Source organism: Sebastes fasciatus, chromosome 13 (assembly GCF_043250625.1).
Source record: "Sebastes fasciatus isolate fSebFas1 chromosome 13, fSebFas1.pri, whole genome shotgun sequence".
In the NCBI taxonomy this organism is placed as follows: Eukaryota; Metazoa; Chordata; class Actinopteri; order Perciformes; family Sebastidae; genus Sebastes; species Sebastes fasciatus.
Window position 1 is genome coordinate 14,470,445 of NC_133807.1, and position 14,674 is coordinate 14,485,118.

The 14,674-nt window shown below is 37.3% G+C and overlaps 2 protein-coding genes across 3 annotated transcripts; one reads left to right on the forward strand and one right to left on the reverse strand.

Moving 5' to 3' along the window:
• Window positions 1–3: 3 nt before the first annotated feature.
• Window positions 4–5,333, reverse strand: elof1 (elongation factor 1). The gene is made up of 4 exons (XM_074655695.1): window positions 5,187–5,333; window positions 2,161–2,292; window positions 832–902; window positions 4–618 (listed from the first exon to the last, which is right to left on the reverse strand). Exons 2-4 carry the CDS (start codon window positions 2,274–2,276, stop codon window positions 554–556), a joined length of 252 nt encoding a protein of 83 aa, XP_074511796.1. The 5' UTR covers window positions 2,277–2,292; window positions 5,187–5,333; the 3' UTR covers window positions 4–553.
• Window positions 5,334–6,419: 1,086 nt separating this feature from the next.
• Window positions 6,420–10,033, forward strand: tmem205 (transmembrane protein 205). 2 transcript variants are annotated; one of them, XM_074655657.1, is made up of 4 exons: window positions 6,420–6,554; window positions 8,189–8,297; window positions 8,406–8,569; window positions 8,657–10,033. In XM_074655657.1, exons 2-4 carry the CDS (start codon window positions 8,198–8,200, stop codon window positions 8,957–8,959), a joined length of 567 nt encoding a protein of 188 aa, XP_074511758.1. In that variant the 5' UTR covers window positions 6,420–6,554; window positions 8,189–8,197; the 3' UTR covers window positions 8,960–10,033. The 2 variants fall into 2 exon arrangements, with proteins under 2 accessions (XP_074511758.1, XP_074511759.1); XM_074655658.1 differs by having other exon boundaries at window positions 6,475–6,611; window positions 6,676–8,297.
• The last annotated feature ends 4,641 nt before the right edge of the window (window positions 10,034–14,674 follow it).

Here is a 14,674-nt window from a genome sequence, read left to right on the forward strand (position 1 = left end):
GTGTGTCAACCAAGGAAATGTTTCAGAGCAGAAGAGTCAGGGTCAAAAACTAAAAAAATACTTCCACAAAAGTAACATGTTTGCGTCATTATCATCTATTAACAATAAACTAAAGACAAGAGAATTCATATTTTCTTCATTCATAAACACAAAAAATACCGACGGAGGACAAGGACGTTTTAACATTTCAGTCAAATTCTGACAATTTTAGTTCAAAAACAGAGAAAACACGATAAAAAAACACACAAAAAAAACAAAATGTATCACTGACGTATGAAAAGTTTTACACTGAGAACTGTGAAGTAGACAAAACAACATGGCAACCCTCTGGCCCAGCCAGAGGAACGTATCATGTTCAGCGAGCCACATTGTAGCAAAATTAAACTAAACATGTCGCACACTGTCCCTGTCCTGCAAAAAACATAATGCTTCTATTGTTTGTGAAGATTTCGCTACATTGTGCCAGCTGAACAGGACCTATTTTGGTGGACCAATCACAGAGGTGAAATGTAAGTGAGGTTAGAGAAAGAAGGTGAGTCACAGGAAAACATGACTATTGATTGGCTGCTTCACAGGCATCGATCCAATCGCTGTAAACGTCCACCGGCTCGGACAGATCTGATGGGGAAAAGGTTAAGGGGCATTCCAAAAAAACAAACCACTTGTTTGTTGGCTTTTGACCTAACTTTCTGCATAATTTAATTTCACAAAACTTTGAGATATCTTTCAACCTGAAATACAAGCAAACAGGTCCAAACACAAACCTCCCTGGCAGGTGTTAAGTCATTCTATATTTCGTCACACAAGATGTAGAAATGGTTAAAAGGATACAGGTTATAGGAGTCTGGAACTCCTCCAAGCAAACATTGCATGATATAATTCCTGTGTTGCGTGTTCGTTCCCTGGAAAACAGTTAGTCAGTTAGTATCTTAGTTATGCTGTTCATGAACGACGCTGAAGTTAGTTTCCGATTCGGCAGTTAAGGGAAACATTGCTGAGTGACCGATCCTCCGTTTTTTGTACCTCTTACTGTTGTGAAAGCATGTTAGACACTTTTGGTACAACAGAGCCATGAGGAGGTGCAGAAGCCTAGTTATCTCTCAGAACACTTGAATTACAATATGCTGAAAGGTTATTATGGAACTTTTGCCCAATGATGCCAAAAACTGTCTGCCTACTGCAGCTTTAAGAGTCTTTAAAACATAGTTTCAGATTTGTAAAAGCGTTATTATATTTGTGAAAATGAAAAAAGGGAGCTTTCACTGCTTTTTTCACATGTAGACCACATTAGACCAGGTCCAGATTCAAAACCGCTGTACTTAAGACTTGTCAGATCTTCACTAGATTATTCCAGAAAGGCTTAAGAGTCTTTAAAACACATTTTCAGATTCCTGAAAGCTTTATTCTATTTGTGAAAATTTAAAAAAAAGGGAGATTTCACTGCTTTTTTCACATGTATTTGTATTTTTTTCCTGAACTGGTCTCAACATGGCTACAGGATCACAAATGTTCTCATTTTACAGCTAAACAGTACACTACAAGATGTTTCTGAAAACATTTGAGGTGAGAAATAGGCATTACAGTAACAGAATATTGATTCATATTTGATCAGCGCTTGATCAGCCAGCTCAGCTCTTACTGCTTGTTTTCCTCCGGTCTGTGAAATCTTGCAGATGCCTTTAGAAGCACCGGAGGACACAGAGGCACATGATTTTTTTTTTTTTTCAGATTACCTGTTTCATGCACTACTGTCAGGATATAGTGACCGTTTTATAAAAATGACTTTTTATTAATCATATTTGCTCTAACTCTACCCACTGCTGCTTTAAGCCTTTCTGGAATAATCTAGTAAAGATTTGACAAGTCTAAGTATAGTGTCTTTGTATCTGGACCTGGTCTAATGTGGTCTACATGTGAAAAAAGCAGTGAAATCTCCCTTTTTCATTTTCACAAATCTGAAAGTTGGTTTCAAGGCTTTACCAAAAGTGCTTTACCAAAAGTGTCTAACAAGCTTTCACAACAGTAAGAGGTACAAAAAAATGGAGGATTGGTAGCTCAGCAATGTAACTTACGCTTCCCTTAACTTTCTCCTTAACTGCAGAATTGGAAGCTGCGAATTTGATCACGATACATTTCCCTATTTCTTTCTATTTTACTTACATTTTGACATCGCAGGATTTCTCGTGGTTACAGAACGGGCAGGTGAACTGGACGTCCAGGTTACCCGTCATTTTTTTCTTTGGAGGGGGCTTTCTCTTTGACTTTCTGCGCCCCATTTCTAATGTTGTATATCTGCAGAAAAAAAACACAAAACACTGTTGAATAATACATTTCTCATGTTTTCATCAGCTATGGACATTACCAGAAACTTTCACTCAATTTCCCCTTTTTAATTTTTTTTTCCACAGAGGTGCCAAAGTTTGATTTTTTATATTATCTAACCTTTATTTAACCAGGTAGTACTCATTGGGATTAAGAATCTCTTTTGCAAGAGATACCTGGCCAAGACAGCAGCATTTAAACATACATTAAAGTTTCAGACGCCACAACATAAAACAAATGCAAAATAAATATATAGCATAATATCATACAAAACACATTAAAAATCAAGTGTTTGAAGCCAACATTAAAGTGAAAATATTCAGAAACACAGACAGCACCCGATTGACTCTGCTTCTAGGTCTTTCATTAATGTTTTAAATTCATCAAAAGTAATCAGATTACCCAATGTGTATGTACCTGAGTGTTTGTTTGTTGACTTAATGTGATTTCACAGAGTCAAGGTAGGTACAGTCATTTTTCATTACAATAGAAATAGAAACTGTTTTAGGCTACCACCTGCACAACCAACCACTATGTTATGTCTAGTAAAAGATAGAAGACAATAGTTCACACATTGTTGTCAAACAGTAATAGCTCCTCAACACTAACAGTCCTGTGACTTTCTGCGCCCCATTTGTAATGTTGTATATCTGCAGAAAACCCCCCAGAAAACACTGTTGTTGAATAATAATAATAATAATAATAATAATAAAAACTGTTGAATAACAATAATAATAATAATAAACTGTTGAATAATATTAATAATAATAATGATAATAATAAACTGTTGAATAATAATAATAATAATAATAGTAAAAGACGGTTGAATAATAATAATATGAATAATAATAATAATAATGATAATAATAAAAAACTGTTAAATAATAATAATAATAATGATAATAATAAACTGTTGAATAATAATAATAGTAAAAGACGGTTGAATAATAATAATAATAATACAAAACTGTTGAATAATAATAATAATAATAATAATAATAATGATAATAAAAAACTTGAATAATAATAATAATAATAATAATAATAATAAAAACAGTTGAATAATAATAATAATAATAATAATAATAGTAAAAACAGTTGAATAATAATAATAATCATAATCATAATAATAATAATAATAAACTGTTGAATAATAATAATAACAATAATAATGATAATTATATTAATAATAATATAATAAAAACAAATCATGTTTTCATCAGCTATGGACATTACCAGAAAGTTTCACTCAATTTCCCTTTTAAACTCTTTTCCACAGAGATGCCAAAGTACCCATGTGAATGTACCTGAGTGTTTGTTGTTGAATTAATGTGATTTCACAGAGTCAAGGTAGGTACAGTCATTTTTCATTACAATAGAAATAGAAACTGTTTGAGGCTACCACCTGCACAACCAGCCACTATGTTATGTCTAGTAATGTCCAAGATAGAAGACAATAGTTCACACATTGTTGTCAAACAGTGATGGCTCCTCAACACTAACAGTCCTGTGATAACGGTACAGTACACCTTTTCCTCTTGGATAACAATTAAAGTTGCATTCAATTTATATAGCAAAATCTGAATTATGTTTTACAGTTTTTCTCAATTGTTTACACACAAATACTGGTACTTGACACACAATGACCACAACATGTAACTCATGCACCAACCCCCTGAACCAATTCTGCTAAACTACAAGCACAATTCCTGCTTTACACTCAAATTGCAGTTCTAAAACACACTTTTTTCAGAACACTACAAACAATTCTCTGCATTTGGCACAATTTTCATGAAGAAAATCTCGTTTTCACAAGGAACACACTGTCATTCAAAATTCTAAAGTCAATTGCCCTACTATGCACACTGACTCATCACATGGGCAAACACCTGTCACACAGTGTTACAATTAGCAATCAGTTGATGCTTTTCATGGCTGGATTCGACATGCTAAGCGATATTTCCCCCGCTGCTTGGCCAGGGAAAACATTGCTTGTGATGTGGATGAGGTGCTGTGGCCAGACCGAAACAGAAGAGAGGATGCAGCATAGTTTTTTTTTCGTTTTTTTTACTGTAACTGTATACAGTAAATTCTTCTGTTGTTTTGTATGTAGACCACTGTATGTGCAACTTTGTGTTGGTTGGGATGTACACTGTGTACATTGTTTTTGTGGGGAAAATAAAATATATTTGTTACCGTGTATTTGTGTGTTGAGTATAAAAACAATATTCTAAAATATTTTACAACACACTTATGTATGTACTGTCTGTAGTAAGTGTAACACTGAACAAAAAAAAGGCCTAAGTCATTATGATGAATGGAGAAGAAGTGTTTTCCATTCATCATAGTGTTTTACATTGAGCACATCAGTGTTCAACTGGTTCTTATAAATGTCTATTCATATGATGGTTTGTGTGTGTCATTTGAAAACAAAATACCATTTTGAGAAGAAATAACATTGTTTTGAATGTAAAGTTTAATTTTGCAGGAGAATTGAGGGGTTTTGCCCATTGTGTGTGTGTTTTTTGATTTGTGTGTAGAGTTCTGAGAGTATGAGGCATGCTTTCAGAAAATGTGTGTAAACAATCGAGAAAAACTGTATTACAGCCACATCCTCAGTCTACAGCTGCTGTTGTCAGGAAAACAAATCAACCTACGTCAAACAGGATCAGATGAACACAAGGCTACCTGCTACAAGCTAACAGGCTAACATCTGCCAGCCTGTGGATAAACACTGTTTATGAGATAAAAACATCTTTTAATAAACGTCTCTGGAGCTGAGAGGTCAGACTTGAAGCTCGTGGTTCGTGTGTTATGGGTTGTATTTGGTTGCATTAGCGTAATGATGTGACTGTTAGTCTTACCAGAGGGATGTGATGTGTTGCAGCTGGAGGATGCTCTGTGTTTAACTTCATCATCCGGGTACCACATAGCGCTCTCTGGGGCCGCTTCTGATTGGTTAGTTGGGAATCTGAGCGGTGTTTTCATTGGCTGTCAAGTGGAGACTGACAGCGTGAAGTATCCAATAGCGGCTCTCGTCTTCTTCTAAGCCCCTCCTCCTAGTGATGCTGCAGACATCCTTCAAAACATAAAACCATAGATAGATAGATAGATAGATAGATAGATAGATAGATAGATAGATAGACATACAGACAGATAGATAGATGGATAGATGGATAGATAGATAGATAGATAGATAGATAGATACTTTATTAATCCCAAATTTGGAAATTGTTGTGTTACATGTGTAACACAACAATTGCAGGTTATCCAGGCAATGCACCGGAACAGTAAATATACATAGCAACACTAGAGATAATATCTATAGTATACACACAATAAAAAGAATATATTAGAATACACTATAAATATACCAGACTACTACAACTAGCTTATAAAATATAAAATATGAACATAGAATAACAATAACATACTATATACAATAGCAAATCAAGTGAAACTATTCCATGTCTCATGGTATGAATCAGTCTTATCAGTTTAAACATTTCCCTGCAATTTCTTTCCAGTGGATATTTATTTTTGTGTGGACATTTATCATGTATTACTGTATTATGTGAAAACTAATTTAACTTTGAACATCATTTTAACGGGCTTCTATTTTGTTATGTATCAGTATTGCCTTTATTGGATAGTAGATATCCCAGGATGCCACAATATATATATATATATATATATGTTCTTTAACTCAGATCTCAGAAGTTGTTACCCACAATAAGTCTTTGATAAATAAAATCTAGCTGTGTATAGAGAAAGACATACAATATCAAAATTGTATTTATGATATTTATAATACTTTTTGATATTTCTTTATCTTGCTTAGGCTACATTTTTGATAATTAATTATAACAATAATAGTAATAGTAATAATAATAATAATAATAATAGTAATAATAACAATAATAATAATAATAATCATAAATGTATTATTATTATTATTGTCGTTATTTATTTATATAATTTACCAGTCAAAAATATTGAAAAAGGCTTAAATTAATATTGTACTTCACAAAGCCAATATAAAAAGTGCATGAAATATATGATAAAATCTTCATTTTCTAAGAATCCCATTGGTCCGTCTCACCTCGAGGGGCGGGGCTTGTTGACGTCATAATGTTATATGACAGAGGAAGTGGCTCGGCTGAACCTTGGATCACACTTTGGATGTTATTAAGTTGCGTCCGTACTTACTGACAGAGGAGAAGGACAGTAAGGTAAGTGCAGGTGTAACGTGTTAGTGAGTATTTTTGGTGAAATGCTAAATGAAGAAAGCAATTGCTTTCTTCATTTAGCATTTCACTCAGGGAGAGTAACACAAGTTTCATGTCGCCAGAGTTAACTCTGGCGACATGAAACTTGTGTAACTCTCCCTGAGCTGGGAGGCTACAGCTGCTTAGCTTGTCAGTTCCAGCTGGAAACAGTCTCAAAGTTACCTGTTGCTGCTTCTCTGTCGTGCATTTACCTCTAACACAGATAAGTTGTTGCCTCGGTTTGCTTAAATGTCGACTGTAATTCAGTCAGTGAATTCTGAAATGTATTTTCTCTGCTCTTCTGGAGACTTATCATGCAGCACCAGGCTGCAAAAGATAAACAAGACCCTTATCACTGTGGCCCCAATGCTAGTGTGTGTGTGTGTGTTCCTACCATCTTTAACAGCTCAAAAAACAGACTTAACATTGTTTTTATCAGGTTCATGACTGTTTGACTTATAAACTGATGTCACGTTTACAGAAAATGTAACCCTGAGTTGTAAAATAGTGGTTAAATACAATGGATTTTCATATACTGAAAACTGTACTACACTGTACAGTACATCTGTGGTCGGTGCTGACAGTACTTCTTACTCAGCACCACCCATGCAAAATCCCAAATAAGTTTATTTGGATGTCTGTTATTGGAGTTTTATACCAGTTTGTTTATACTGTCAGAGGTCTAACAGGGAGGTAGGACCATAGGTAGACCTCTGAGCCCCAAACACAAGTGACATCACTATGTAGGATAACATACTGTACATGACTTTGTCTGTGAATTTGGCAAACAAAAGGAATTAGTATTTTCTCATGCCCATATTAAAATGTAAGACACAAAATATGATCTATCTATTTTGGTAATAACAATTTGGTCAGTATGGTCATTTCGATATGTTGTCTACATATTTGGTTTTAACAAGGTCAGATGATCAAAAAATATTCAAAGGAAAAAATGTTTGATTTTGCAATTATTATTATTATTATTATTATTATACACACACACACACACACACACACACACACACACACACACACACACACACACAGCAATGAGGGTTGTCTGGTACCCCAGTGAGGAAGTAAAGCCCATGTCAACAACACAAGACTAACTGTGTATTTATTACACAGCTTTATTTTTTGCAGTACAAGTTTCTGAAAACGTATGTTTAAATATGTAAATGATGCATTATCTTAACAAATTTGTGCTAATTTGCATACATTTCCAGAACATATATCTGAACATCGAAAAAAGTCTGGTTAAAAATTCTTGTTGAACAATCGATTCTGATTGGTCAATCACTGCGTTCTATGGTCTGTTATTTCTTTATAACAGACCGTTGCTATGTATAACACACCGTTGCTACGGGTGCATTTCTGACGTTGGACTCTGGCGGACTGTTTTTGTGTCAAATTATTGATGTCTTAAGTAAGTAGACGTGTAATAAGCAGGATAATGTACAGCTAGCGGGTCATTGTTGTGAAATAAACCCCTTCAGGGCGATGCAAGACCCCTACGCATTACCCTGTCGGGCGTATTATTTCACAATAATGACCGGCTCGCTGTACATTATCCGTTACATATTGTATGCATTTTGCAGAGTGACACCATGGCAGCAGAGGGCGAGCCCGCAGACCTGGTCAAAGTGCTACACCTTCTGGTGCTCTCTTTCTCCTGGGGAATGCAGGTCTGGGTCTCCTTCATAGCAGGTGTGAGCACAAACAGACAAGATAGCTGCAACACATGCATTCCTGCTCCAACTCTGTATTTCTCAGATTTCTGACCCCTCTTCTTGATGTTGATGTCTGTGCTGGCAGGTTTTGCGTTAGTGTGGCAGGTGAGTCGGCACACTTTTGGCCTGGTGCAGAGTAAGCTCTTCCCCGTGTACTTCTACTGCCTGCTGGGTAGCAACGTTGTCAGCCTGGCTGTGTTTGCCGTGTACCACCCCAAAGAGCTGCTGGACTGGCATGAAAGTGTGCAGGTCAAACATCACGCATGCACATACAATTTGAAATTCTTATTTTAGTCCCAATATTTTCAAGTAAATCATCAGCATCTTGTCCTGCAGATGGGTCTGTACTTGGTGGCGCTGGGCATGACGGGCCTGAACGCCCAGTGGTTCGGCCCAGCGGCCACTGAGGTGATGTTCCAGATGAGGGAGGTGGAGGAGGAGCACGGCCTGGGGAACCAGATCGGCCTGGGCAGCCAGAAAGAGGCGTACGCTAAGCTCAAAGAGCAGGACCCCAAGTACAGAGCCCTCAAGCGCACGTTTGGCCGCTACCACGGTGTGTCCAACCTCTGCAACCTGATCGGGTTCATCTGCACCACGACTAATTTAATCTACACAGCTCTGAATTTATCCACCATTTAGAGGGGAGTAGGTTTCAATTCAGTAGATGTGGGCGTGGGTTAAATATGCCCACAAATAAAAGTGTCAGTGACATTATGTAAATGTAATTACACAGAGTTTTGCATCTCTGCTGCAGCTGCCAACTCATGAGGGAGGATGCCATTGTTGCCATTGAGCATCCAATTGCTGTTCACTTTTATCTGGCTGTTTAAAGGGAGACACTGCAGCCAAAACATTGTTTCAAAACATTGTTTTTAAAATAGCGCAAAATCTCAAAATTGACCATTACACAGGTACATTTTGAGATTTTGGGCTATTTTGCTATTTTGTTTTGTTCATATATCATTCATAGCCTTATTTATACATAATTTTCTTCCTAAAAACATGGCAAAAAGGGATTTTTTTTATGGCTGTTGACAGTATTTTCTGATTTATGGAGTGATAAAAGACCTATCCAAAATTCTCGCTGTAAAAACCTTTGATTCGAATATGTCAACAAAGTGATACAATAATTTTGAACCTGGCTTTATCCAATGCTCAGATGTATGTTCTGGAAATGTATGCACATTAGCACAAATTTGTTAAGATAATGCATCATTTACATATTCAAACATCCGTTTTCAGAAACTTGTAATGCGAGTAAATGAATGAACTGAGGAAGTTCCATGTTGACATCTATTAGTTAAATTGTTTACCCTATTCACCTGAGGTGTCTCCCTGTAAGCACTTTTCATCCTGTCAATCATTATCTAATTTAGGCTGTCTCACAAAATAGGATTTATTTTTAAATTTGTTTTTTATACTTGATTATATTTCTCATGATCATACCCAATCTTAAGAACAAAATGTATTTTTTAAAAATACACTTAATGTAGTCACCAAACCACAGGTACCGTGTGGGTAATGTACCTGCATCCCCAGCAGGGGGCGATGTTTGGACACAGGTGTATTCAGGGAAAGTTTGTTGCTGAGCACAGTAGTGCATTTCAATTGTAAAATATTGTGTTTCCAGATATTTTAATTTTGAATTTGTCAACACTGTTGAATTAACACTGTGATTGGGAGATTAAACAGCGTGCTGTTAATATTCTTTAATATGCATCCATCGTTTTATTTCTTTAAATGTGGTACCACAGGTTTGACTTGTTTTATTGGATTGTTTGGAAAGAAACTGACCTTTTAATCCTCATAAATTCACATTGTTGAGTGAGCCCAGACCCATCAGACAGCGGCTGGATTTGGAATAGGGAAGTTTTAATTTAATTACCGGTGACGCACATGAGGTTTTGAGAGCACCGGCCTTGAATGCAGAGAACACTGCTTCGCTGGCCGGCTACAGGATGAGAGAGGCACTGTCCTTGTTACGGCTACAACATCAGCACTAATGGATTATAATGGAGGCATTTCAATATAAAAAGCAGGGACTGAAAGTAAAGGGTTGAGGTTTCCAGAATGCAATTCATGTTGGCCTTTTTAAAGATGTTTTTCTGCATCTATGATCAGGAATTCAGTAATCATTTAAAAAGATTTCATTTAGTTTTCTTGCTTTGTAGTTAATAAAAAATACAGTATGGAATAAATGGACAGAATTAAGTCTGAATGCAGTATGTTTTATGTGTTATAGTGTCTCAGTTTGGAGAATGTACAAGGAAGTTTGTCCCAAGTGTCTCAACTACTGTCGGGGAATATACTGGGACTTCCTGTCAAGTTGCAACAGTGGTGACATCAGGAAAGTAAACCCTGTTTAACCAAAGAACAAGTTCATCCACTCGTCTAATCATGGCGTGGCCTAGGGGAGATCTAAAGTGAAATGTTCATTTCCTCAATACAGCTCGAGAAGTGGCAGGCCTCTTGGTATAAATAACTCCAAAACAACTAGTGCTAACCACTGCACCACCATGCAGCCTATATATATATATATATACAGTATATATATTTTCCAAATCTTTTTTATTGGATTTTGTGCAACCATGGCAAAGGTCATCATCATCATCTAACGCAGAACGTAACTGAGTGTCCGTGACATGAAATAAGATCATAGAAAGAGAACCCCTCCACCCCCACCCCATTTTGGTCTTGGTCACAGAAAAGAAAAAAATAATAATAATAATAAATAAATACTAAAATAACATAATAATAAAGAGAATAAAATAATAGATTTAGCTTTAAAAAAAGGAAATTATTTTATGTTTTTAATTGATTTCCAATAATACATTTATACACACATTTGCATAAATCTAGTATATTTGCCCACTCCCATGTTGATAAGAGTATGAAATACTTGACAAATCTCCCTTTAAGCTACATTTTGAACAGATAAAAAATGCGATTAATTTGCGATTAATCGTGATTAAATATTTGAATCGATTGACAGCCCTACTATATAGCAATGTATTTGTATCAGCCAAGTATGGATATGAAGACCATGAAGAAAATGCACACTGTTTAAAAATTCCTCAACTCTGGGTGTGCAAAGTAAAACATGAGGAAGTAAGGAAACAAAAGGATGTGTTGAGGACTTGCCCCAGCCACCATCCTCCGTCATTCCTGACCCACACAAGGAAATTAATTTGTGTGTTTGTGTGTAAGTAGTCACACACTCTGAAGACAGACTGCTGCTGGCACAGGGAACATTATTTTGTAACTTCAGTAATACTGCAGGGCAGCCCCACAGTACTATGGTGTGTTAAATTAATTATGAGTCTCGGAGTCTGAAGCAGCTTTATTCAATCATCTCTGATGTGGAAATGTAGACCTCATTTGCAATTGTCTGATCTCGGTGATGGATGTGCACCTACGCAGCATAATAACCCTGAAATCCAGGTACAATGTACAATTTATCAGAGGACTAGGCTGCTCAGTTAGATGCCAACGCACACATACAGACACACACACACCTCTGCTTTACAGTTCGTGATTATCAACCTTTCTGCTGTGTGTACCAAAAACCGAAAAACTATCCAAGCTCATAATGATACCAAGAGGGAGCACTGAAGACCATCATAAACTCGTATTGAACATAATATGGAAGAGATGAATACCATAACTCATCACGACTGTATGCTTTAAAGTCCCAACAGAGATTTTCCAGTAATACAGTATAATAAAAGAAGAATACACTGGGGATGCACGGACCTTTGTCTCTACTGATACCAATCTATACTGAGGGTACCCATCCGATGCCAGTGCTCTTTTTTTCACAGTTCACAGTTCACAGTTTTGAATCTGTATTCCTTATTGTGTGTAACTCATTGGGATCATTTAAGGTAACATGAGGCCAGGTGTTTTTGTGGTGATAAAACTGACTTGGCAGCCTAATTTGACTAAATAAATGTACCTGATAGGCCACAGTTTCCCAAGTTCATTGTGTGCCAATTAGTTTGTGGTTATCTAATTGATTATGGTGTGTGTGTGTGTGTGTGTGTGTGTGTGCGTGTGTTGGTGTGGGTGTGTGTGTTTCAGCTGACTTGAATATTATTTGACATTGTGGGAAATACACGTATTCACTTTTTATCAAGAGTTAGACGAGAAGATTGATACCACTTTCATGTCTGCACGGTAAATATGAGGCTACCTTCAGCAGTAGGTTAGCTTGGTTAGCACACTGACTGGAAACAACTAACCTGGCTCTGTTGGAAGGTGAGAAAATCCCCCTACCAGCACCTTTAAAACTCACTAACATGTTATATCTCTTTTGTTTCATGTGTTTAATGGCCTTGTGAGGGATTTGCCACTTCTAATAGAAAATGAAAGGGAGCCACGGCTCCACCCAACTTTCCGTTTGACAGTGTTTACCCAGAGTCTTGTCAACCAGTGGAGACTCCAGGAATTCAATTGCCTACATCCTGAAGAAAGAAATAGGCTAATCCGGCACGTATAACTCCCCAACGTGTCAAATGTACACTTCTTTTTGTTATACAGATTAAAAAAAACAAGATATAGCGTATAAATAAGTGAGCTTTAGAGGTGCTGTTAGGCAGAGCTAGTTACTTTTGGACAGAGCCAGGCTAGCCTTTTCCTGTTTCCAAGCTAAGCTAACCAGCTGCTGGCTGTAGCTTCATATTTACTGTAGCTACAGATATAAGAGTAGGATCAATCATCTCATTTAACTCTCGGCAAGAAAAAAAATATTTCCCAAAATGTCAAACTCTTCCTTTAAACATAACTAGGTATATACCGTGCCCCGCAGGAAGAGCGCCATGCTTTGAAGCAAATTTTCATAGTGGCCAAACGGCGGTACTACAACTTCCGTGTCCCTCATGTGACGTCATCGGGCCCAAAAAGACTTTTTCCCATAGACTTACATTGGGAAAGAGATGTCTGTAACTCAGCAGATATTTTGTTTTTTAGGTAAATCAATTTCCCGGTATGAACACTTGAATAGCCCTTATTTAAATCATTAGGTCCTAAAAGTTGTAAAATGCACTAATAGCTGAATCCAGAGTTATTTCTCTACCTCTGTTCATGTGAATGACAAAGGGCTGGGACGCGGGGTTAAAGGAAACGCTAGTGCGTCTGCTCAATGGGCCCAACGGATGCGGAAGATTGACGGAAAAGATCCGGGTACTTTATCACTCGACAGTCGAGCCATTTTGACTTCATTGACTTCATTCATCCACTGAGCAACTTTCAAAGGAATGAACGGGCGCCAGCCTCCAACGCTGTATCCAGGTCTCTTTGTGGTACATGCACAATGAGATAAGAATGGGGGGGTCATTAGGGGCGCGGAGCTAATTTTTGCCCCGAGGCCCCCTAGCAGGTTAATCCTGCCCTGCTGATAGGGATATTATGGGAATGCTACCATACCAGAGAAACATTTTACAATAACTGCACTATACTGTATGACTGTGCAATATCATTATCATTATCACTACTCAGCTGTAATTCATACTGTGCAATATTTTCAGGTGGAATTTCATTTCATTCTCACTGTGCAATATCATTTTCCACTTGTGCAATTTTGTTAATAGTCTGTTTATTGTCAATACTGTATATACTGCTCCTATTTTTATACTTCCTTCTATTTAAATGGTTCATATTTTGTTACACTTTGTTTAGCTGTTTTTTTACTGTGTTAGCTGATGCATCTTGTTTTTTGCACTATCCCCTTTGCTGCTGTACACTGCAAATTTCCGCACTGTAGTACTAATAAAGGAATATCTTATCTTATCTAATATGTAGAAACATAGGGGAGAAAAATAAAAGCCTAACAACTACCCAGCCAACATGGTTATGTGGGCCCCACATGGGTTATGCTGGGGGTACCGGGGTACCAAGTGGGTATGGGCCCAAAATGGGCATCTTATCTGGGGCCCACTTGGATCAACTAATTAGGTCCCACATGGGCTACCCATGTGGGCTACCCAAGTGGGTTCTAGGTGGGTCACTAATGGGAAATTAGTGCATGGGCTCAGAATGGACAACACAAATGGCACCCACTTGGGTCAACTAAGTTGGTCGGCTACCCGTGTGGGTCCTAGTTGGGTCACTACTGGGAAATTAGTGTATGGGGCCAACATGGAAACTGTGGACAAACCCACTTACAACCCATATTTCAGGCCATGTAGTCCCCATGTAGTTCCCACATAGAACTTCAACCTGGGACCGAGATGGGTTTTGGTTTATTTTGCCCAGATTGGGCCCATAAAACACCCAGTGTACTCCTGCATGAAACCCACAAGGGCAATTGGCACGGGGCCATTATGGAACCCATGGACAATCCCATATAGGGTCCAT

Coding starts and splice junctions, on each gene's coding strand:
- elof1 (XM_074655695.1), bottom strand. CDS start 2,276: ATGGGGCGCAGAAAGTCAAAGAGAAAGCCCCCTCCAAAGAAAAAAATG. Junction 903..2,160: donor AAATCCTGCGATGTCAAAAT/GTAAGTAAAATA, acceptor ACTGTTTTCCAG/GGAACGAACACGCAACACAG. Junction 619..831: donor GTTCCAGACTCCTATAACCT/GTATCCTTTTAA, acceptor TTTCCCCATCAG/ATCTGTCCGAGCCGGTGGAC.
- tmem205 (XM_074655657.1), top strand. CDS start 8,198: ATGGCAGCAGAGGGCGAGCCCGCAGACCTGGTCAAAGTGCTACACCTT. Junction 8,298..8,405: donor CTGGGTCTCCTTCATAGCAG/GTGTGAGCACAA, acceptor CTGTGCTGGCAG/GTTTTGCGTTAGTGTGGCAG. Junction 8,570..8,656: donor ACTGGCATGAAAGTGTGCAG/GTCAAACATCAC, acceptor CTTGTCCTGCAG/ATGGGTCTGTACTTGGTGGC.